At 39.4% G+C, this 23,659-nt stretch overlaps 1 protein-coding gene across 1 annotated transcript in view; it reads right to left on the reverse strand.

The window, feature by feature from the left end:
* DOP1A (DOP1 leucine zipper like protein A) overlaps positions 1–23,659 on the reverse strand; it is a 49,137-nt gene that overhangs the window by 7,678 nt on the left and 17,800 nt on the right. The window contains exons 14-31 of the mRNA XM_026038411.1: positions 22,328–22,952; positions 19,494–19,768; positions 18,636–18,788; positions 14,821–14,921; positions 13,702–13,961; positions 10,993–12,997; positions 10,774–10,885; positions 9,665–9,844; positions 7,486–7,611; positions 6,299–6,433; positions 5,715–5,770; positions 5,134–5,238; positions 4,336–4,402; positions 2,184–2,328; positions 1,779–1,858; positions 1,134–1,243; positions 826–975; positions 401–473 (exon numbers count right to left, since the gene is read on the reverse strand). Coding sequence (XP_025894196.1) covers positions 401–473; positions 826–975; positions 1,134–1,243; positions 1,779–1,858; positions 2,184–2,328; positions 4,336–4,402; positions 5,134–5,238; positions 5,715–5,770; positions 6,299–6,433; positions 7,486–7,611; positions 9,665–9,844; positions 10,774–10,885; positions 10,993–12,997; positions 13,702–13,961; positions 14,821–14,921; positions 18,636–18,788; positions 19,494–19,768; positions 22,328–22,952 — 4,758 coding nt within the window. The remainder of the gene's footprint in view (positions 1–400; positions 474–825; positions 976–1,133; positions 1,244–1,778; positions 1,859–2,183; positions 2,329–4,335; positions 4,403–5,133; positions 5,239–5,714; positions 5,771–6,298; positions 6,434–7,485; positions 7,612–9,664; positions 9,845–10,773; positions 10,886–10,992; positions 12,998–13,701; positions 13,962–14,820; positions 14,922–18,635; positions 18,789–19,493; positions 19,769–22,327; positions 22,953–23,659) is intronic.

A 23,659-nucleotide genomic window follows, 5' to 3' on the forward strand; every position in this document is an offset into this window, starting at 1 on the left:
GGGTGGGACTGGATGGTCTCTGGAGGTCCCTTCCAACCTCAACCCTTCTGTGATTCTGTGAATAAATCTTAGATTTACACAATCCCTGTGAAATTTGTTCTGTCTATTTTAAATATAATTTGCATATACAGATTGTCAGAAGTTTGTGCAGAATCAACTGGGGAAAAAATTACTGTCTGGGGAAAAAAAATCCTGTCTGGTTAATACATTCTGTTTTACAAACAAAAACCACTGTGGGCCAGAATGGTCTAATAAAAGCCCTCACTTCAAATGATTTTACTTATGAATCTCCATAAAAAAAATGGAAGAAAAAAAACCCCAGTCTGTGAAAATTATTCAGAGATGAACCAAAGCTTTCAAAGTACTTGCTTTTTTTTCCATTTTTCCYTTTCGCACGTCAATAATACTTACTCATCAAATCTCTGAATGTCGTTTTGTCATGAGTCATCAAATTATCCATAATAGCTCTCCAACTACAAGGAGAAGACGGGGCACAAATTAGAAGAAATCCTTAGAGAAAACGTTCTGCACTTTAACTAAACTGTCTCGCATTTGTTAAAACTTCTAATAACTCTTTGSTATATAGGTCAGTACAGTTTGATTGATACATACCTATAAAATGCTTAAGAATTGTATCTTATTAAGAATATATGTRTATATATATATATASCAAAKAAAATTGAAGTTGAAACATTATCCTTCTTTTCTACTCTCAAGGGAGRTAACTTGGGAAATTTTGCTCCCCAAGACATATTTTCATGTGTAAGAGCATATATATACAGAAAACATGCAACAGCCACCAACACAGGCAAGAGGCAGCCTTACTGGTTGACACAAGAAGCGTCCATTTGGAAGAAGCTGGAGTCCATGAAGAGATCAAACGCCTCCTTCTTCCAGGCTCTTCTTGTGTACTGGTACCCACTGAGACTGCTTAGTAGCTGCACGCAGGCTCGATAGCTGGACGCGTTGTGAGCGCTGCACAAAAAGGCAACACGGGGTGATTTTAAACTGCTGCTTTATAAGGGGTTTGCAACAGACAGTCAATGTGTATCCTGTCTGATTCAACCAAAGCATCGGACACACCGAATTTCTCTAATCTACAAAGATTATAAGTTGAAGAATTGYGAAGATACCTGTGATTACGGAGGTAGGGGACAACGTAGTGCATGATATTCACGAGCAGAGGAATGACTCTCTCTTTCTCATCGCTGTAGAAAACCATATCCAGGAGATGGGCCAAAACCTGTAAAAAGTGAGACACAAAGTTACTGCTCCCACCCCTGCTACTTTATGCTCACCAAAWACAACTGATTTTTGTACTGTGTGCACTGAGTGTTTGAGCTTACAAGAGAGGCAATCAAATTTCAGCTACAACATAAAATCTAAAGTAGAAACGTGCCTTCAACTTAGGCAAAAACACAAAAGYATAAACTTTAGGTCAAAACATTCTACAGAATAAGCTACAAAATAAGAAAATTGCAAACATTGCGTATGGTTATCAGAAAATAACATGTACTACTAGCAGCACAGAAAGTCTGCCACCAAAATCATCCCCTGCACCAGCTCTGAAGAGGCACACTCTACTTTGCATTCATCTCTCTGAATCTTCATAAGCTGCTTAATTAGCTTTATATATTTTTATATGACAGGAATCCCTATCTTTTCACATCAATGTTTCCAGTCAAATCTCTTTTCCCCAAATGTCTAAAGAAAAAACCTTTTTGCAATATAAAAGATTATTATAAATCAGTATTTAGTACACCTGAGGAGACATTTACCTCAGAAAGTAAGGTTAATGCATGGACACTATAAACTGATGGAGTTATGTTTGAAGTTTCCATTGCTGGAGACAACATATCTAAACAAAAATAATAATAAAAAATGTCCAAAGTTAATTTTCTTAAGCCATTATTTACTCTAAAAGCATATCTTAATATCATATATTTTGAAGTTGTACAGACTCTGTTAACACACTACATAGGATACCAACACCTCAGCATGCTAATACAGAAGCATTTTTATAAATACTTATAAAATATTAAAAAAATACTATAAAATACTGATTTAGTATTTTCACTTCTAATACATAGATACATATTCAAATAAGTTAAAGCTTCCTTAATTTTGGTCTGAAAATTAATTACAAATGCTTTATCTGAAATAAAAGATGAAAACAAAGCCACCTTCAACATCAGATTCCAGGTTGTTCCCGTCCACCATTATCTTGGGGGAAGGTTTGACCTCCAAGTTGCGTCTCAGCCACGTGGTCTGTTCCAAGGAAGAACCAGCAATTGCCCCAATGGCATCCACGATCTTGTGGGTTACATCCTGGTGGAAAAACAACAACTAAACATCCTAGGAACTTTCCACAGAAGTTCCTACATTTGTTGTCAGGACCTGTTTTTGTGGAATTCTATATAACTTATTCAGTTATCTTCTTTTTCTGCTTAATATTATCAGTGATGAATAACTCCCTAGAAGACATATGAGATTTCTCCACAGATAAAATCAAACATGAGTGTACTAAACAGAAGATACCAAAGACCTATTTCAGAGCACATAAGAAATAAATACATTCAAGAAAGGTTCTGATTAGTAAACAAAAATCTGTAGATGTTTAGTGTACCTCTCTATGAACAACCAGGACTATACATATATATAATTTTTATATATATATATATACATATATATATATAAAATTTCAGAATTCCTTTATGGAAATATATCTAACCCACTTCTAAACATGCATCTAGTTGTGGCAGCAAACTTTTTGTTAAAAAAAAATTATCAAAATGTGTATTAAAATATATTATTTAAAATATTATTAAAAAAATAATCCCTAAGGTTTACTCCACAGGGGCTTTAGTATGAGCAAGGAAGTTATAATCTGTGTATGAATGTGACTGCTAAACTCAGGCAGGGCTCTGCTGTGTTTTTCAACATCGTCTGCTTGGAAGCACCTTTTTTCTGTTAAACTTCACATCCCTGGGGATCTCAAATGTTCTTTCTTAATCCAGAGATATTTGGAAAAACAAAAAACGAACAACCAACAAAAACAAAAAACCTTTTCACATCCTATATCACTTACATAAACAAGATCAGATTCATCAGATCTTGATTGGCGAGCCAGCTTTTATAAGCATGAAGTTACATCAGCCACGTAGCCTGCACCTGTACTGAGTGCACAGGCAGCCCACTCTGCACTACCAACTACCCTCTTCCACGAGAGGCAAATGCATCGTCCTGCCCTGAGCTTCCACCCGCTCTCTCTAACRTCCGTGGGCTGAGAATAAACAACTCCACCTAAAACTTTCCCCATAAGATTTGCAGGCACTAGGAATTTAGGCTCAAGACTCCAGCAACAGGCATGGCACCACGTTGCAACACGATCACTACTCCAGAGGTGCCACCTGCTCTGGCACATGGCAAACACGGAGAGAGAAAAGTCTGCACAACCACCACATCACCCTAACCCAGCGTGCTGTGAATTGTAATCACTTACTTAAGTCTGATACATGCAAAACACAAGCACCTGGCTCTCATCTAAATCAGAGTACATCCTTACATCCCTATTGATCTTTAATTAAACATCCAGTGCAGAATATAAAACTGCCAGCAGGGAAAAGGTTCTATTATGATGGTGATCACCTGTACCTTTTTCTTCAATTATAAGCACTTAAATTCAGAATATTTGTTAAAAAAATTTTAAAAATCATGTTCCAGTAAATTCTCATTGTACCTCACAGCAAAAAATAAAGAAGCAGTTTCAAGCAGCCAAAAATCACCTGGTAACAACAGAATGAGTTGTACAGAAGGACAGATCTATTAAAGCCAGCGGACTTCTTATGAAAACACTAAGGGGTTACCCAGCTTACTTGGGGGCCTCCAACAGAGTTTCTCAAACAATTGCTCCAAGAAAAAATAAATAAAAAGAGAAAGAGAGAGACTTCAGGAAGCCCAGGAAATATGAGAAAAAAAAGTTTGGAAATCATAAACAGTCATATAAAGGCACAGACAAGGTCTTTGCTTGTAGAAATCACCTCTGGACATTAGAACACTAAATAAAAACAGAATATACAGACATTTGTTTTTAATAGAGGAAAGGAAATATCCATCAGGAGCTACGTGCTGTCACGGACTGCGTGGTTTACACAGGCTGCTCTCTAACTCCACAGCACTTCCCACCAATTATCTCTTCACGATATCCCCGCTACAGCTCATTTGGATACTCTGTTGTCATTCATGTTTTCCTTAAAATGAGGCTCTTACTGTTCAATATTATCAAAGTTAAATACATACATACATACATATATATATATATATGCGCATATTTACCTGAAGATCTCTCTGATCTTTCTTATTCTCCAGACTTGGATTTTTCATAATAAACTCATTAAGAACACTGAAAAAAAATAATCAAGTAGACAAAGATTTTATTATTATTATAATAAAAATTCAGTTAGGACAACTCTGAAGAAATTTGTATGCATAATTATTATTTGCTTAATCTTCAGTTATTTCTCTTTAATTTACTAACATTCTAAAAAACAGGTTTCTCAGTTTCTTAACTGGAAGAGGGCATTTCCCAAGGACCTAACCACAATAGTTTATCATATATATGTTTTACTAGAATACATAAAAAATATATTTAGGGATAATTTATTAGCAAAATTAAAATCCCTTTTATTAGCAAAATTAAAGTCCAGAAAACAGTGCTTTGTGCTTATRCAGAAAACCACATTCAACATTTTATTTCAAATACTCCCCAAACAGTTTCTATGTTGGCAATTAATCTTTTCTGGTAGGCTATAAATTTACATATACTTACCAAACATTAATTACAGTTACTTTCTAAGTAAAATCAGAAGCATAAACCCACTGTCTTTTTAAAAGAGTCCGAATGGCTCAAATAATCAGTAATGTAATAAAAACCTTGGCATATCTCCTATCACAATATATTGTTTTATCCATATAACCTTTCCTCAGAAAATAAATTAATTCAATAGACTAAGAAATATGGATTCCTCTTCACTCAAAAAATTAGYGACAGTAATTTGGAGTTATTATCACTCAATATGATTTCACACACTTATACTTGAACTTCCTTAGAAACCACAAATATCAAGTGCTTACCCAAGTATAAGGAATTGTCCTGGAGCTGGAAGACCAACCTGGATAGAGTCCTTTAGCAGAAGCAGCAGCGATGCCCAACTATCTACTAAGCTGGTCACTGGGATCCTAAAAGAGGAAGTAACTGCAGCAGTGAAAACAGCATCTTGTCTCTCAAGTATTCCCCATTTTCTTTTTACTTCACAGTTCTCCTGTCTGATGCTGTGAATCAACACACACATAGATCTCTTCTTGTTTAATGCCTCGATTMATACTTAGTGGTTACATCAAGCTTGAAGCTTGCAGACTCAAGAAAGGGAGGGAGACAGAACTGTGTGCTCAAAAGATGCTTTTCGGGCCGGGGCTGGAGTGGTGCCCAGTTCAGCTTTCGGGGGCTGGAGCGTGGAATTTTAGATAGGGGAAGAAAGGTGATGCAGAATTTGGGAAACATCTTTCCTCATTATAATACCCAGAGTTCAAAACTATTCCTTTTCATTCTTCAGATTATACAGGGATATTTTTAATTCTATGCATTAAAAAAGATAAAAATGCTCAGAGTGTCCACCTACTCCTTGGTGAGAGAAATAAAACATAACTTGTCTTACCTCTGAGTATAAGCATAGAAAAACTGCAACATGCAGACTTCCAGTGAAAGATGTTTCTAGGAAGAAGAGATGAAATCTTTGTGATTAGAAAGAAGCAGCTGACTTGTTGTTGTTGATCATTGCAAAAATGGCTCTACTAAAATGTTATGGCAGTGACTGAAGATAATTTATTTCATTAACAGTATCTTCTGAATTCCCATTCAGGCTGACTAATATATAGTCATTCTTTTCTTTTACTTTTTCCTCTTTTCCCACTTCCCCTTCTCACCTGAAAGAAGTCAATCTGACTCCAGGATAGATGTTCATTTCCCTCACCCTATTCCCATGAAACATCGCCTTCTGCAGAAGGAGTAAACGGGATTCTGGAGTTTTTCAATAAATGCTAGTAACTTAAGGAGGTTGACTTCCTTTCCTTTCCCTCACAAAGGTCCATTCATCTACTAGATAATCAAAACTTTCACACTGTAGGGAATGGAAGTGTGAACCACTTGCTTGAATTTGTGAAGCAGTAAACAATCACTTAATGTCTACGCTTCTGTAAAAAGATATTAAATAAATGAACAGTGCATCTACGGGGTTCATACCTTGTCCTTTGCTATGGCTGGAGGCTGCTTCAGAACTTCTTTCACTGTTTGTATAACAGTCTCAGTCCTCATCACACTGATGGAGCGAACTAGCTCTACCAGCAGAAGTTGCTCTTCACCAGCAGCAGGAATCACCTAAAAAGATCAATGTCCATCAGAAACCTTCATCCCAGGCAGTGCCTGGGCCACAATTGAGATAAGCTGCCTCACAGGGTTCTTAGCAAGTGAAGCCRAAGAGACCTGCTACTACAGAGGAGAATTAGGTAGCAGATATAAACTCTTTCCTACAAGAGCATGTCACTATAGACCAAAAAGTGAATCTGGTTTCTAATTTGCTGCTTTGTAATTTGGAAATATGTTCCTTAACAAAACACTATAGATTTTTCTGTTAGCTAAATACTGGCAGCATTTGCAAATAGGACATGCTGTGCTTGATATGCCAGACATGAATTTATGGAAGTCATTTCTATCTAGGGTGTGATGAGAATCAAGGGCTCCTGAGAGTCACTGTTGAATATGTAATAYAATCTTGTATTTTAAAATTGCAATGCAATCTTAAAAATCTAAATAGTGGTTGGGGAGTGTGCTGAAGGGAGCAGCATATAATCGCCTGTGGTGTGTGAGACAATTACATGAGTAATTCACTGGACTAAATTCACTGAAAAAAAAAMCAATCGCGCTTTAAAAAGATTACGCCAATAGTGGAAAGTATTTATATGAGCAAAAATGCTCATGCATTCTATTTATGAAGGCTCATAGTATATACCCATATTCCTAAGCTTGCCTGTTACTACCTTTCTGTATTGCATAAGAAACTTGCTGACAGACTGGACTCATATTGTCCTAGATTCCACAGGTACAGAACAGAAAAAAAAAACAAGTTTTAAAGAAATCATTATTTTTTTTTATCACAGTCACAACAGGAGGCACCCTGCTTTAGCTAAAATACCAGTAATTAATAGTTCATCTGGAGGCTTGGCGCTATTTACTCTGTTCCTGAAGAATTCACAAAGATAATCTACTTCTAAATGCCTCTGGGAACATATAGCTGCTAATTTAAGAATACAATTTATAGAAATATTTTCCATATTCRGTACATTTTTGACTGGAACCCCCATCTTAACCTTAATGTTTTAAATCCCTAGGAGGCGCTGCCTCTATGCAAAGCGACCATGTTACACACATACCTTAGTCCTAGAAGCGTTTTTGTTCTGTCTCCTCTCATTCCACACAAATGCAATGGCAGCCATGAAGTGAACACCATGATTCATTGAAATTGGGCCCAACAGTTCGAGAATCTGCTGCCTCAAATTCTGAAACATGGAAGCAGAACATGTATCCTTTTAAATGAGCACCACAACCTGCCCTTCAAAGACCAGCTACGGAGCCACACTCATGGCAAATGTCACCAGTTTGTTTGTCAGAAAGGAATATCTCTGATACTCTTTAATCATTTTCTTAATGACTAAAGCTATGGAAGAGAAAATACACTCGTAAAATTTTCAAATATGAATCAAGTGGAAAGCAGCTGATACCGAAAGGCACAGAGTTCAAAGTGACCTGAGAAAGTGTGGAAATGTCCTTGGGCTTTGCATGCAAGGGTAGGAATAAACCACTTCAGCAATTGAGGATGAGTAAGTATTTAGGTAGCAGTGCTGCTGAAAAAATTTAAAAAAATCTTGGAATTAAAATGGATCACAAACTCACTGAGTCAGCAACGATAAGGAAAGCAAAAAAGCATCCACAAAGAGCAGCACTGCATGCAAGACATGAAACAGTTTTTCCCCTGGAGGAGGATACCATGTGGCATGCCCAGTTTTGGACACCTTACTTCAAGGAGYGTACACAAGCTGAGAGAACCCAAACTATAAAGAAAGAAGAAAGATTAGTGATATAGAAAATATGACCTATAGAAGCAGAAATTAATTTGTGTAGTTTAGAGAAAATAAAGTTAGTGGGGATATAACAGTTTTCAAATATAAATGAAGTAATTACAAGGAGAAAGGAACAAGTTCAGGTCCAATATGAACAGTGAAAGGCTTAATTTACAGAAAAATGGGACAGAGATTAARAAGTAGGAAGAAAATCACAGAACAAGCTAACTCTGGGAGGCTGAAATTTTAATCGTTGAAATGCTTAATAATGTTTCTTAAAACAAGGTCAAAAGTTATTCCGTCACACTTGGATCAAGAAAAATAGTATGTGCTTCCTGAGACTACTTCTGACCCTGTTCTCTTTGACAGAAGGATTATGTTTCCTGTCTCTTTGCTGACAGCCATTTCTACTTTGGTCTGAGGTATTTCAGAAGGAATTCTCCAAGCCTGCAGGAAGGAGCTGCCAAAGCAGCCCAGCTGGCCTGAAGCTCACTCACATCTGGGGGCCCAACCCTCTGCAACTGGGGAGTTCTCAGCCACGACCAGCAACTCTGAGGCAGCTGTAAGCAGGACACCAAGGCCTGGGGTGGAACAGTAAGAACCTGCTCTAATAGGTGACTAGCTGAATTCCACCAGGATTTTTCATATCCAGGATAGGTTAAATGCTCTTTTAAATAATGTGGATTTGGGCAAAATAAAGAAAAWCTGGGATTTACAAAAGAATTAATGCTGGATCAGCATATAAAAGCTTGTCTTATTTTCAGAGAAGCATAATGCATATAGGTCATCCACAAGTGCAGACTTCTCATCAGTGACTGGAAAGTTTTCCTGGAAGCACAAGTAAGACCACAGAATCATGTCTGTGCAAAAACAATACAAGCAGTTACCTATTACTGCCTCACTTTGAATGGCAAAGGCTGAAAGAATTGTTTTGTGATGACGCTGTGTTACGATACCTGATATATTCAAATTAACTATGAGCAAATCTTACTTTAAAATACTTGAAGTTTAAATGATAGTCACTTAATGTGAAGTGCAAGTCTGAACTGCATTCAGCTGAAGAGCCAGGCAGAGTTCTCAGCGTCTCATCTTTATGGTTATTGATTTACTGCCAGCTATGACATTTCCTTGTGTATAAGGATATCACTGTAGAAGAGTTGCATGAGTAAAGAACTAATTCACAAATGTCCAAATACAAGCTGTTTTAAAAGCAGAGCTCATTTTTGGTAAGATTTAATATGGATATTTAATATTCTTTGAGAAATAAAAGGGGAGTCTTAAAGGGCTTCAACTGTTCTTTGGGATGGAAGTGATTTCCTTTGCAGAAAGCCAAGAAGGGAGGCACGTTGTTCCAGGTGATTCAATAGATGTTTATAAAAGCCCTGCTTATGGAATGGATGGATATAGGCACAATCTATACTTAAGGGAAGTGAATTTAGTTGACAGACGTAYTCATGAGCAATTTAAATGAGATAATTCCTGACATTCTGACCTTTGTTGATCCAAGATTAATAGTGGTAATGGAAGCAGCAGCAGCAGTTGTTTTCTCCGAAGAATCTGCAAGGTGGAGGATGCTCCACAGAAGGGTCACAGAAGACATGATCATGTGCAGGATAGACAGGATCCCATTGCGAGCTTCAATCAAGTGTTTCTGATCCACATTAACCAAAAGCTAGTGCATTTTAAGGGAGATGGGAGGAAGGGCATTAAACATTTTTATAAAAACAACCTTACTAAAATAGTTGTGAATTGAAATTTCATGGACAAAATGTACAACTTCAACTCCTTTTCAAAATACTTTTATTAATTCTTAGATTATATAGAGTTTTGAGTCTATTGTATAAGAATAAACTAATCTTTTGACTTAGTCTTTCAGTATGGAATGTTTTCTAAACATGTGAACATGYGTCCAATGATCAATTTTCTATCATTTGCCAATAACTTTGCAAAAGGTAATTATTTCAGAATTTGAGGGGAAATTAACATACTCTGTGCAAAATTGTTTATTTGCACAGAAAGCAAACTCTTCTCAGTCATTTCTTAATCAGCAGAAAGAGAAGGGAAACGTAAACAAACAGAACAAACAGAAAACAAACAGGACGACAAAAATTGTATTGCACAATCTGGGCCAAATTCCTGATATAGACTATGCTGAGAATATCAGATCCAAAAATATCCCCTTGAATAAAATGGCAAATTGTGAATATACATGAACTACAGAAATAGGGTATTTTGCCATATTGCGAGATGAACAAAATCCAGCCAGAAAACAAAGGCATCAGCCTGTAAAGTCCCACAAAGGAATCCAGCTCTAAAASGTGGCATCTCAGAGCTCTGAAAGTTGATGAATTTCTACTTCGCTATTTTAGCAAAAACCAAAACAACAAAAAACACATAATCCTGCCCCAAACTAAGGATATTCTCTCAAAGATCTTATTTGTAGGCAAATGCTCTTCTGTTTAAGATGTATAGATAACAATGAAAAACATATTTATAGCCAAGATAGTAATTTTCAGTATTTTTCCTCTCAAGTACCCATATACAAGCACTGTTAACACCATCATATGCATAGGAATCCTTCAGCCACTCGAGCAGGCTTACCTGATGATACTGTGTAGCTGGATCCAGGAGGCAGTAATGAATTATTGTGGTGATACCTTCCAACAAAGTCAGAATCATATCTGGTGGAGTGACCGATGCCATCCAGAGAGGCCTAAAATAAAAGATTCCGTTTGTTAGTAATTCTTCTGATGGTGAATTAATTCAATAAATTAAAATCTGTTTGGAAAATAAGAACTGATAATCTCCACATACACATACCTATTATCAGATAACCCCGTTTCATATTTATACTGCTGAATCAAGTTATCCAAGTTCCTGCAAAGCTGAAGGGTCACGGAAACGACGACCCTCTGCAGAACTTTCCCCATGTAAGGCAAGGTGGAGGTGATAAGGCCAATCCACTGGGGATGCATTTTACAGGCACAGTGTTGATGCAGAGCTCTTATGACGGCGCAGAGGAACATGCCCTGGCAGGTGATGGGCTGCGAGTGCAAGTACTGCAGGGAGGTCATGGGCTGCTGAGGGCCGATGTGCTCCAAGTCCGTTATGCCAAAGTCGAAGCCCGCGTCGTTCTCCTCGGGCACCGTCATGACGCGGTGCTCCAGGACGATGAGCCGCTGCAGCACCTTCAGGAGCTGCGACTGCAGCGTGCTCCCGTTATCAAACTCATCTTCGGAGAAGTTTATGAGGCTGTCTTCAGAGAAGCCTTCTTCCACAGCCACTATGTTCTTTCCAGCCAGCTTCTCGCTGTGCCACTTCTGCGCGCTGAAGATGGAGGACAGCAGGCAATGCAGGATCACTTTCTGAACCTTGCACTTGGATAACATGTCCGAAATGAAGCTGGGGAAGCCCTTGGCAGAGCTTTCTATGACTTTGGCCAGCTCAGCAAAAAGAAGRGTCAAAATCTCTATACTCATCATCTGCATGTTACGGTTTCCGATGAGGTCCTGCGAGGTTACTTTAACATGAGTGGGATAGTGGCTCCGCATATAGTACAAGCACAAGGAGATAAGAATTTCTATGTACATAGAACTCCGAAAGTTATGGTTCGAATCGACTGGGATGTGACTGTAGAAATCTTTGCCCATAACAGATATTCGATGCCGGGCTAGAAGATTCTGGAGCAAGGAGAGCTGGGGAGTGTATGCATTGTTGACACTGGTAGTAGAGATGGCACTTACAAAAGCTGAGGGATTGGTTTTCAGGATTGCTTTGATTGCAGAGAAAGCATAGAGTGTCCTGGAAGAGTCATACAGCTGGAGATAGAGCAGGACGTGCTGATACAAGGGATGGATATTGAAGTGGGGAGGCCGCCGCATTCCGGGGGAGCCCACATCACTCTCTATTTCTGAGATCTCCCCTTCTCCACAACTGTACCAGTTTTCTAAATCAAGACCATCACTGAAGAAGACATTGGTTTGTTTAAGCTTCTCTGTTTGCGCTTTCTTCTTCTCTTCATCTTTCTTCTTGGCTATTTTCACTTTAGGTTTTGCCCCTGGCTGCTTTCCTGACTCTTTAACAATCGTTTCTTTCTCCGACATCTTTTCTGGTGGCTTTCCCTTGAAGCTGAACTGAATGCTACTGTGGCTTCGCTTTCTGGCCTTTGATTCCAAGGAAGTAAAAGCGACATCAGAGAGAGACTGCTGACTTGCAGCAATACAGGGCGAAGAGTTATTTCTTGAAATTTCATCTCGTAAACTCTCTAGTCCAGTCTCAGTTGATGCTGATAACAGCTGGGAGCTGTCGTTACTAAGCAAACTACTTTGGCTACTTTGAATATTCTGATCTTCACTTTTAGTCACCTCCTCAGAGTTGTCTAATGGACTGAACTTGCATGAAGTATCCTCAGAGTGCGGGTCACGTGCGACCGGTTCAGTCTCTTCTCCGAGGCCACTTACAACCTGGCATATCAGATCAGTAACCACTTGCTGCACAATTTCATCGGGTGAGTCCTCTCTCAGAGTCTGAGAGCTGTCTTGAGCGCTCAAACTTTCTGTTTCTACCTCATAACTGAGGTTGTCTCCAACAGATGACTGAGAACAGCCAGAGTCAGAACTCTGCAGAGCTTCAACCTGATGGTCAGGAAGGTCAAAATCAGACACGACCATTGGAATAGTCTCACTGCTGGTACTTAACAAGGAAAGCCTGTCACTCAGGGGGTTGACAGTCAGGCTGAAGTTCTCCATTTCATCCATAACAAGTTGCTTTTCATTGCTCTCTTTAGGTATAAGTTGTCCTTGACTTAAAGGCACATGAGAAAAAGCTTAAAGGAAAACACAGAAAATCACATATGTAATATTTAGAATCAAAAATATGAATTTGCAATAAAAAAAAATAAGAAATAAGAAATAAGAAATAAGAAATAAAAAATAAAAAATAAAAAATAAAAAATAAAAAATAAAAAATAAAAAATAAAAAATAAAAAATAAAAAATAAAAAATAAAAAATAAAAAATNAAAATAAAAAATAAAAAATAAAAAATAAAAAATAAAAAATAAAAAATAAAAAATAAAAAATAAAAAATAAAAAATAAAAAATAAAAAATAAAAAAAGAAAGCACTGCAGCTCTTGGTTATATTTCAAGACATATGCTTAAGTTCCACTGAAGTGATTAAGACATAATAATACATTCTACATTAAAATACCCGAGCATTTTCCTAATTTGGAAGTAATGAAACTTCAAACCATCCTGGGGCATCTTTGGGTAGATACATTGGATAGACTTGGTATCAAGCCTACCGGGTAGGCTTGAATTAGGAAAATCTATGCATGCATAAACAAAGGTACATGTAAGCTCTACTTATTCTAGAGCTTTATTACTGTCAACAATTTGTACTATGTCTTAACTGTAAATAATAACCTGTAAACAACTTGTAACTTGTATATAAGTAATTTATCACTGTAATAAGTAATCTGTAAATAAGAAAAACAAATAAGAAACTTCCTACAGTCCTCTGCTGTACATACCATCTGCACAGCTAAATTTCTGCATAAAGTGCTTTTCATTTTCTTCCTCAGGGTGGCAGGGAGATTTAGTCCAGTAACATTCAGCCTGAACTCGCTGAACAGAAACTCGCTGAGTTTTTGGGTGGAGAAGCAGCAGGAGTAAAGGTTCAAGCACTCTTGCAATGTCATGTCTTTGGAGGACTTGATTTAGCCAGGCTTGTCCCACCGACCACGTCGAACCATCTAAGCTATTAAGGCTGTCTAGCATAATAAATAAAGATCTACAACAGAAGGAAGGATGAATTTAGCACATATGCTATACTACAGACAGAATAATCGCATATGAATCCAATATATGATAAATAAAGCACGTTGGGACATACTCCAGTGTTTTCCCTGTGTAGAAAACTATTTTATTTGGGATCTAAATTTTGCGGTCCAACATTTTCAATTATAGTCTAGCCTAATGAAGAACTAAYCAGAAAGATCTAGTAATAATATCAATTACAATAGCTATCACAGTAGTAGTAGCAGTATGGACAGTTAAAATATTTGTACTGTTGCTGGAATAACAAGTTATCATTGACTATTAAGTACTGCAAAAAAAAAAAAAAAAACCCCAGATTTAAAAAAGCCAATCCATGGAGTTGCCTGGAAAACAAGAGATACCTTACTCATCTAACTTCTTGTCAGCAGGTGATATCTTACATAAAAACATACAGATTATACAAGACATTTTTATATCTTAGTGCTTACTTGCAGATTTTTCATAAATTCTCTTAACTCTATCCTTATTTTCTGTTTGTATGTAATGCAATCCTGTGTTGACTTCTCTATCTTATTTTTGTTTTTACCAAGTCACAGCAACATCCCCAATAGCAAACTCAATAATATACAGTGAACTTCTAGGYCAATGCACGAAGGGATACATTTTATAGCTATCAGAAAAACCTATAGCTGACATAATCATCAGCAGCATGAAAATAGATTTGTCAAACACTCAGATTCGCTTCATCCTTCCTGGCTCCCACAGTTACACTGAGATTCTTTGCACTTTAAACCTTCGGTGCTGCCAGCACAATGCAGTTGAAGATTTTGCAGCAAAATTGCTTCAGCTGAATGGCTGCTGCAGTCACCAACCTGTCGAAGGTGCGGCCAAAGGAAGCAGACTTGTTGATATGGAGATCGCGGGTGAGGTGCCACAGCACCGCAAACTTGGCGTGAGCTTCCATTCTTACTTTCTGGGGAGCAAATGACATGTTAGATCAAAGAGAGCACCACTAGCCTCTGAGAAGGACTGGAAAAAGAGAGGTATACAGAAGCTTAAAAGGTATCAATTTATTATAAATCACAAATTTGATTGTGATTTCTAGCCTTTTTTTTTTTTTTAAGTCTTTTTCTAGTCNTTTTTTTTTTTTTTTTTTTTACAGGCAATAGTAACATTTTACAGACACCTTTAGTAACAAGAAAGGATTCCTCCCCTGCAATCCTGATCTTTCCTGTTTCCAAATTTAGCTTGAGACAAATTTTGAATATATAATTGCTACAGCTTGAGCAACACTCATTTTACTCCTGCGAGTTGACAGCTCCACTTTCACTGAGCTTATCAGAATCAACACCAAGCATCAGAAGAGATTACAAAGAGTGATCAGGACAAAGCAGGTTAGGTTTTAAAGAGGAAAACTCAAGGATATAGAGGTAGAGAGAAGAACTGTTAGAGAAATATTTAGATGTAAGCAACCAAGTGGTAGCGTCTGGAGTCATGGGATTAAATACAGTATCCCAGAAAATACGGGATGAAAAGGGCTAGATAGAAATGCAAGAGTTTTCCAGCTAGATAATACATAAAGTCCATCAATAAGTTTCTAACTTTTTGCTCCAGATTCTACAGTTTAGTTTCATAACAAATYATACATGCTTAAAGAAGCAGATGAGTGCATCACTGCTAATAATACAACATGCAAAATATTTAATTCTGGAAATGGTATGAAGAATTTCCTTCTCCWTCTCTTTACTGTGGTCAGCAGAGCAAAGAGTTATTCCAGCAAGGCTGGAAACAATAACAAGTGCYACACTGTGATAAGAATATACGGGTGTATCTGTAAACATCAGCATGATCCAAGAAACAAGGGAGCTGCTAAGCAGCTGTAGGACTGAACAAAGAAAGCACAGAGAGCATAGCCACAAGATGGCTACACCGAATAAAGCATCAAGTGAAATCAGTTTCAAAGACAATGAGGGCTTAAACTACATTAGCAGATGAGTAGGGAGACAAAGAGATGATGCACATTTTGTTTGTTGGTTTTTGAGACATGTGCTTATAGGAAATAAGGAGTAGSTATATTTACCTCTAGTGAAGAACCAAAGCCACAAACTGCTAAGGTCACTGAGAATCTGGCACACTTCCCTTACAACACAGAGCTTAAATTCTGCAACCACTAATACAACCAGTGTGTGCCACAACGACGTAAATTCTAATTTAAAGTTACAAAAAATGCAAATTATAAGAAGACCATTAGCCAGATCACACCGGACTCGGACTAAAAAATATAGAAACAGCATCATGCTGCAAGGAAAAGCAAACATAACACGTAGGTAGAAAGCAATACGCTTACAACAGCAAAAGCCAGCTGCCAAAAACATGCCTGGTCACACCAAAAAATTTCTGCTGATGAAAAAGTAACCAACCCTCAGGCCTGTGGAGAAGGCTTCACGTGAGCCCCTGCAGTCYACACTGCGGAGATCTAAGAAGCTCCTGTCCTGAGAGCAAGGCTGGCAGGACATGCTGGTGGGCCACCTCCTCAGACCCAGCACGTGGCAGACCTCACAGCCCGTGAGKTCGGCTGCAGCCAGCAGCAGGRCTACCAGCACGCCAAGCTGGGAGCTGCAGCCATGGACAAGCTGGCGCACACGGGGGCCCTTGCTGGTCTGACACAACAGCAGGAAAAACAACTGCTCGTGACACCCCATGAGCCTCTATTGCCAGTGCTTGGAAACGGGTAATGAATTTCCTACCATGCACCCGGCAGGGGCTGGGAGGCCAGTCTATGCATTTAAGCTCTGCAAAGGCCTTGACTCTAATGTCAAATGGATTATCTCTACCTGAAACAAATTTCAAGAGAAAAACAGAGCACCAGTCATTCAGAGTGCACTGCCTATTAATTGCTGCAAAAGCTAAGCACGTGCTATRTATGTAGGTAAGTAGGTAATGCAGTTTCCTACATAAAACAGTCCGTGCTCCTTTTGCCTACTAGGACAGTACAAAGAGATACCACAGACATAAACAGACACTCTCAGCAGTGTCTGCTTTGCAAACACTGCTGTACTTGCACTAGCTACACTGAGGGTGGAGCAGAGGTGGCTAGTAGGGCAGACAGGACCTCTGAAGGAAAGCCAGCAGGGAGAAAAGAGACCTTTGTGCCTCAGTGAGGAAGAGCAGAAACACAGCACGTGACTTTGGGAGTAAACAACTTAACCTGCAGTAGCAGAGCAGGAGTTAGGCCAAGGTACAAAGCACTAACGAGACACCAGACACTATTAGCAGAGAGGCAAAGCAGCAGCTCTCAGATGATTTAAAATAAATGCYGTCAAGAAAAGGGCAGCTTCAGCAACACGCTCAAAAGAAACGTGCYGACAATCTGCAGGCCAGCAGCCACATCAGCCAGAGCAGACCAGATCTCCACTGAGGTGCAGGCACAAAGAAAACTGGCAATTATCCTTCAGCAGTTTATTTGCTGCCCTCTGGAACTGGCAAGTGTGTCAGGAAGGGTCAGAGTTTAAATCTTGTAAATCAAATAACTAGGGAGGAAAGGCACCATATGAGATTGGGAAGGACTGAACTGGAGCCTCTTCACTTACAGAAACACTAGCTGGAAAGTTACAGAGGATGGAGCTCAGAAATCTTGAGTACAGCTCTTGGCAACTGCAAATGAAGTAAAATCACAAAAATCACAAGCAGCTCTTTGGTTTGAACTTTATATTGGCTGTTACAAGAAGATTATGTATGAATGATCAGMAAGACAAAAGAAAACGTTGGAGAAAAAAGGAGTTCAGGCAGAAGCAGCAGATAAGTTATGTCAAATGCTGCAGACTGAGAGGGATGTTTCTTACGGCAAGGAACTGAACACAGACCTCAGACTGTAACAAGGAGGTGGTGGCACAAAGGCAGGGAAGAAAACACATCTGGAGGGAAACAAGAGAGACACCTAAAGAATGGAAAGTTGAAGAGGAAGGACCACAGACAACTGCCCTGATGAAAGAGGAATCCAACATCCCTATCAAGAAAAGCAACTGAGATGTGGTAATGGCAAAAATGTAGTTCTTGCTCCAAGTGCTGTGGAGGAAAGGAAGCAAGAGGTCATATAGATGCTATATGAACATAGTTACATGATAGGATACAATGATTAGATGAAATAGGGGGGAGTTCCTAGGAGAGCTGCGTTTGGTTAAGATAAAGCAAAATAAAAGTTTAAATTTTAAGGAGCTGTACAACAAAAGAAGAGCTGTTTGGAAAACCAGAACAGAACCAAGAAAGTCTAGGTCCAATTCCTACCATTACTAGCCCTTTTTTGTCTGCATTTTATCTTTCTGGATGATGTTTCTTTGTACAAATTATTYCCTATTCTTCAAAGAAGCGTAACAAGGAAAAAGGAATCAATGACTGTGAAATATTAAGACGTCACCGAAACAGGGGTCAAATACAAAGATAGGTTAAGTGTTCTCGTGTTGTTCTCTGGTGTTCTCGCAACACCAGAGGACAAATCTAATGTTCTGCATAAAAGAGGAGTATTTTAAATGTATTATGTTTATAAAACTGTTTCAAATAATGTTTTTAAATACTGGAGTTATTTACGCCCTCCACTGAAGCACCACAACCTTTTTTTCCCAACATGTTTCTGTAAAAATATCCGTATTTTTAAAAAACTTATCTTTTAGGAACCGTGGGAGCAACTTACCTTGTCTCTGTGAGTCAGCTGCTGACTAATAACATCTTCACAAATGCTAGAAGACGGAACAAGGTTGTGCAGCTGGTAGAAAAGCTCCACACTCTTCTGATGATGCTGAGGAGTTCCATCACCCAGCTGGTCCCACAGAGTTAAAGCTATATGCTTTGTAGGTGAAAATAAACATTGCAAGAAAAAATGGGTGAGCATCATTTATATCTATCATACATATAACAYATGTATTTTCCCTCTAAACTATCTTGAGATATATGTAGTGACAACAGACACTGCATCTGATGATACTGTATGACTAACAGGCTACSTAGAAAATTTTCTTTTCTATTTATCTGAACAGAAGCAGCTTGCTAAAACAGTGTGTTAATTTAGGACATAAAACATCCCTGTTCAGAGTCAGAACTCGGTGATCTCCAAAAATAAGATGCTTCTACTGGAATATAATTAACTACCTAATAGGTTGTGTGGCCAATCATCTTTTGGAGGTGTTGCGTAAATCACAAATGCAGAAAGAGCAGTTTGTCACACTCCTGTAGTACATACAGCTCAGCCTGCTGTCTTTGCTACCTGTAGATGTTAGGGATGCTGTTCAAACAGTTTTCATTTATATTTTCAAAATCTTGATTCAATCAAGTGTTTTCACCTGAGCAATCAGAAAACACTCACAGTTGGAAACCTGTTTACGTGTTTTCATACAGAGCTCAGCAAACATGGCCTACAGTAGTCAAACTGCTCAGCAAGGCAGCTTTGTTTCCCATAGCAAGAACAGCAAAATAGCAGGAACTGTCAGGCTTCACTGGTCAGAAAAAATACGACCTAAAGGAAACATTAATGAGGCAGCACAAAGCACAGTACCTTGAAGAAATCTGTCTTTTCAGCCATGAATCTCAGGTTGCCTTGAGTGAGGGGAGGTCTAATGACCACGGCCACTCGCCCCTGGTTAGGGCTGAGAGGCTGAGCAGTTTCCACACTGTTCAGATTCTCTCCAGTGACAAGAGCCACGGATTGAGTCAATCCGACCAAGTCCATCACAAGGGAAATAGTAACACCTTGAATGCTGAAATCACTCGCTTGTTTGCAAGCATTCATCAGAGTTTGAAGCCACAGTGGAGGCTGCACTTGTTCACAATCTGAAATGAAAACCACACAAAATAGCTTACACTTCAAAACTGTACCATGATTGCCCTTCACTTTTCACAGTTSAGCCTTCTCGCTGTACGTGTGCAGGAAAATGTATGCAAGCGAGAAAAACTTACTAATGTGTCTTCATATCTTTGAATATCTGTGCCTTTAGAATACTTAAGAATGTACTACTATATCACTTCAAATATCTAATAACTATAAGCAAATATCAAAACTTAAGGAAGAAAAAAAATATAGTTCATGGAATTGCATCCATGTCCTTTTTTCAGGTAAAACCACACACTTCGTAGACTGCACATTCCATTTCCTCCTTTGGGAAATTCTTGAAGGACAAACAAGTCTTAACATTGAGGTTTGTCCTAGAATAACTATGGTATCTTATATATAAAAGTAAAATGTAAAAGGACACAGAATATATTTGTTTCAATGGAAGCACATGACAAATAAAAGTATCTGCAGCAATTGCTGGCAYTGGTGAGAAAATTGCCCCTAGGAGTTAACGTTCTGCTTTCGCTGCAGGGTCTTTCTTCCCTCCTCTTGCAGTCACTGCATGTGGGCTGGCAAGGCAGGCTGTTCTCTCTGCAGTTGACAGTCAAATCCTCCTTTGTGCACCACATACTCAATGCACCCTTTTATCTCAGCATCACCGGATTAACTTTTCTTAAAGCATTGTGGATTGCATTAGTAAAAGAGTAAATGATTCCATAATGAGACAGGCATGAAAGTGTTACTTCATAGGCATAAATTGAGCATCTTTTTAGAACCAAAAAGAAGGTGCAATTTCAAATTTGCATACACAAGAATTTTGCAGTATAACTCATAATTTAAACACGTGCAAAACAATTCTSATTATGAGTCCCAAAGTTTACAGATATGAACACTCTCCTGAGCACGACCCGCTCCCGTCGCGAGGCTGTTCCACACGCTAGCCATGCTGCCTGACACGGGAGCCTCCCGGCTCTTCTCCACCCTCTTCTGCTCCCTGAGAGTTGTTGCCTTAAAAACCCCTTTCTGCTACTGCCCGTYCAAAGGGCTGCTCTTGCACAGAGCAAACAAAGAGCTGTGGGTGCTGCTTGAGCAACAAGAACCCCAGGCGGCTGGAAAAGCCAAGGGGATTCCCGGGCCCACCCGCCTTCCTGTGAGGCAGCTCGAGCTCCACAAGCCTCCTGCTTCCATGGGCGGCAATGCTAACAGTTAAAGCCACTGAAAATAACAAGCAAACAGCTGATTTTGGCTTTTTTTTTTTTTTTTAAACTTCTCTATTATCAACCACGACTCTCCTATTTGTGGTTCCTTGTGTTTGAAAACATTACATTTTTCAGGGTCTTATCACAGAAAGAGCAGAAATGGCCTATGCTTTTATGAAAGGTAGCATGTCTATTCTGTAAGTGGGAATGTGAAGGTCAGAGATTATGCAACTTTCACAAAGTCCCATAGCAAGCCCAAGGAAAAGGTTAACAGAATGCAGGAAAAAAGCAATGCCCTTAGTTAACACAAAGCCACCAGCAAGCTGCCTTTAACTGGCATATAAATATTTGGCATGTCTGGATCTCAAAGTCAAAGACGCTCCACTCCTGACTGTGTGATGCAGACATACATAATATATCTAAAATATTGTGGGGACAGGAGCAGCAGTCATCTGTTAAACCAATGGGTCTGTTCCTGAATGCCAGAAATCTATCCCCCCTCCAAGCAGCGCCTATGCCATTTGGAAAGCCATGGATGAGAACAATTTCCAAGTTTCCCAGAAAAAGAAAGCCACAGGAGATTCTGCAATTATTGTAATAAATTGCCAAAATTATTGTAATTACAGTTTCTTGCATGCATCTAGTATCTCCTCCTATTTTAAGGCAACAACTCCCAAGCCATTGACCAGAAATGGCCCTGGAAATAGGACACTTACCTAAGAACACACACACACACACACACACACACACACACACACACACTACACAAAATCCCCATTTTCCCTTCTATTTTCTGGTGCACTCATGGCCAGAAGATTTGGTAGTATCACTTGTTTCTTAAGGAAACAATTACCTAAGGAAACTATTACTTTTCACTTGTAATAGAAGCAAAATAAAACTAAGTTCTTAGCTGCTGTGAATTCCATTCAATAGCAGAACTTCCACATATTCCACAAAGTAATAAATATGCAAAGCAGTCCAAGGCTACTAAAATGAAGCTAAAACCACATTTGATGTCAGCTTGTGATCACTATGCATTATAGCAAAGCCTTTTCTGGTATAGGAAAAGTGCTATTAAGAGAACATTCCTGTATCCATATGACAAGGAACACCTGAAAAACCTTTATTCTACTCTCAGACTTCAGCTCATGTAATTAATATTTGTCTAGCATCAAATTTGACACAAAACGTTCCTAAATTCTATTATGAAATAGTTTAGTCCAAAAAAATAACCCAATTAACACAGAAGGAAACACATATTTGAGAGGAATGCCAAATAACAGTACTTAAAAGCATGACTACTGTCACTTTAAATGTTAAAGTATATATATTTATTTTAAAAGGAAGAGCAACACTCACCAACTTCAGGTTTCCCAGCATGTAATTCTGAAGTACGATTTCCCTCCGCAATGTAAACGGGAAAACTGGAACATTCAAGATAGAGCTGGCAGGCAGCAATAAAGGCAGGCAGGTATTCTTTTGGTGTTTTCTTCTTGTTCGTCTTCTTCACCTTAGCATCTCCTTGTGACTCCCTTTCCCACTTTGCAGTCTGCACTTGCTCTCTGGTGGGGTCTACGGGAAGCTCGGTCCCTAAAGGCTGAGACAAGGTATTACTTTGAATGATATACAGGTTGATGAACCTGGTGAGGAACTGCTGGACGTACTCCAAGCAGCACTGCATTGCAGTCTTTTGGATCGTCTTCCCGCTCCGCGCCGCCGTCCCCTGTGTCACGAGGGCGGGAAGCTGCACGATGGTCTCCTCGGATCCCACGGTGGACGCGGTCTCGGTCTCCGAGGACGTGCTGCCCACGACGGGGATGCCGGCGGCGCCGGGGCCTTCGCTCAGCGCTCGGTCGATGTCCTCCGTGGTGTCCGCCTGGTACTGCACGAACTCCGTGAAGCCGCTTTCTGAAGACCGGCTGCTGGGAGGATTTTCACCATCCTCAAACACATCATTGGGATTGTCAAGCGAAATTGAGGGCACCTAATTGAAATAAAGGTTTTTAGGGAGTCTCTAAGATGGGTATTTAGGTACTTGAAAGAAATTACTTATTTTCTTGTCAGCTTGAAAGCAAAAGAAGTTCTAAATTTTTATTCCCCATCTAGGAAATGCAGGGCAGTCTCCCAATCTAGGAAATGCAGGCCAGTCAACCTCATTTCAGTCCCCAGGAAATCTACGGAGCAAACCTTTCTGGAAGCCATGTGCAGAAACACAAGGGACTTGAAAGCGACTGACAACAGACCATACAGATCTACCAAACACAAACTGGGTCTGACCAGCCCTCTTTCTGTGTTGAGGCAAYTGAATGAGATCCCGTCTATGGAACCACCTTGGCTTCATCAAGGAGTCTTCCATCAGAAAGGGATGTGAGGCTACKGGAGAGAGTCCAGCACAGGGCTATGAGGATGATCAGGGGCCTGGAACATCTGCCCTATGAGCAAAGGCTGAGGGAGCTGGGCCTGTTCAGCCTGGAGAAGAGGAGGCTGAGGGGGGACCTGATCAGTGTCTATAAATACCTCAAGGGAGGGAGGGAGGAGGAGGGGGCGGCCTCTTTTCAGTGGTGGCCAGCGACAGGACTAGAGGAAATGGCCACAGACTGAAGCATTGGAAGCTCTACAGGAACTTAAGGAAAAATTTCCTGACAGTGAGGGTGACAGAACTCTGGAATAGGCTGCCCAGAGAGCTTGTGG

This window comes from Nothoprocta perdicaria, unplaced genomic scaffold (genome assembly GCF_003342845.1).
Source record: "Nothoprocta perdicaria isolate Ctin4 unplaced genomic scaffold, notPer1 scaffold_21, whole genome shotgun sequence".
NCBI classification, from domain to species: domain Eukaryota; kingdom Metazoa; phylum Chordata; class Aves; order Tinamiformes; family Tinamidae; genus Nothoprocta; species Nothoprocta perdicaria.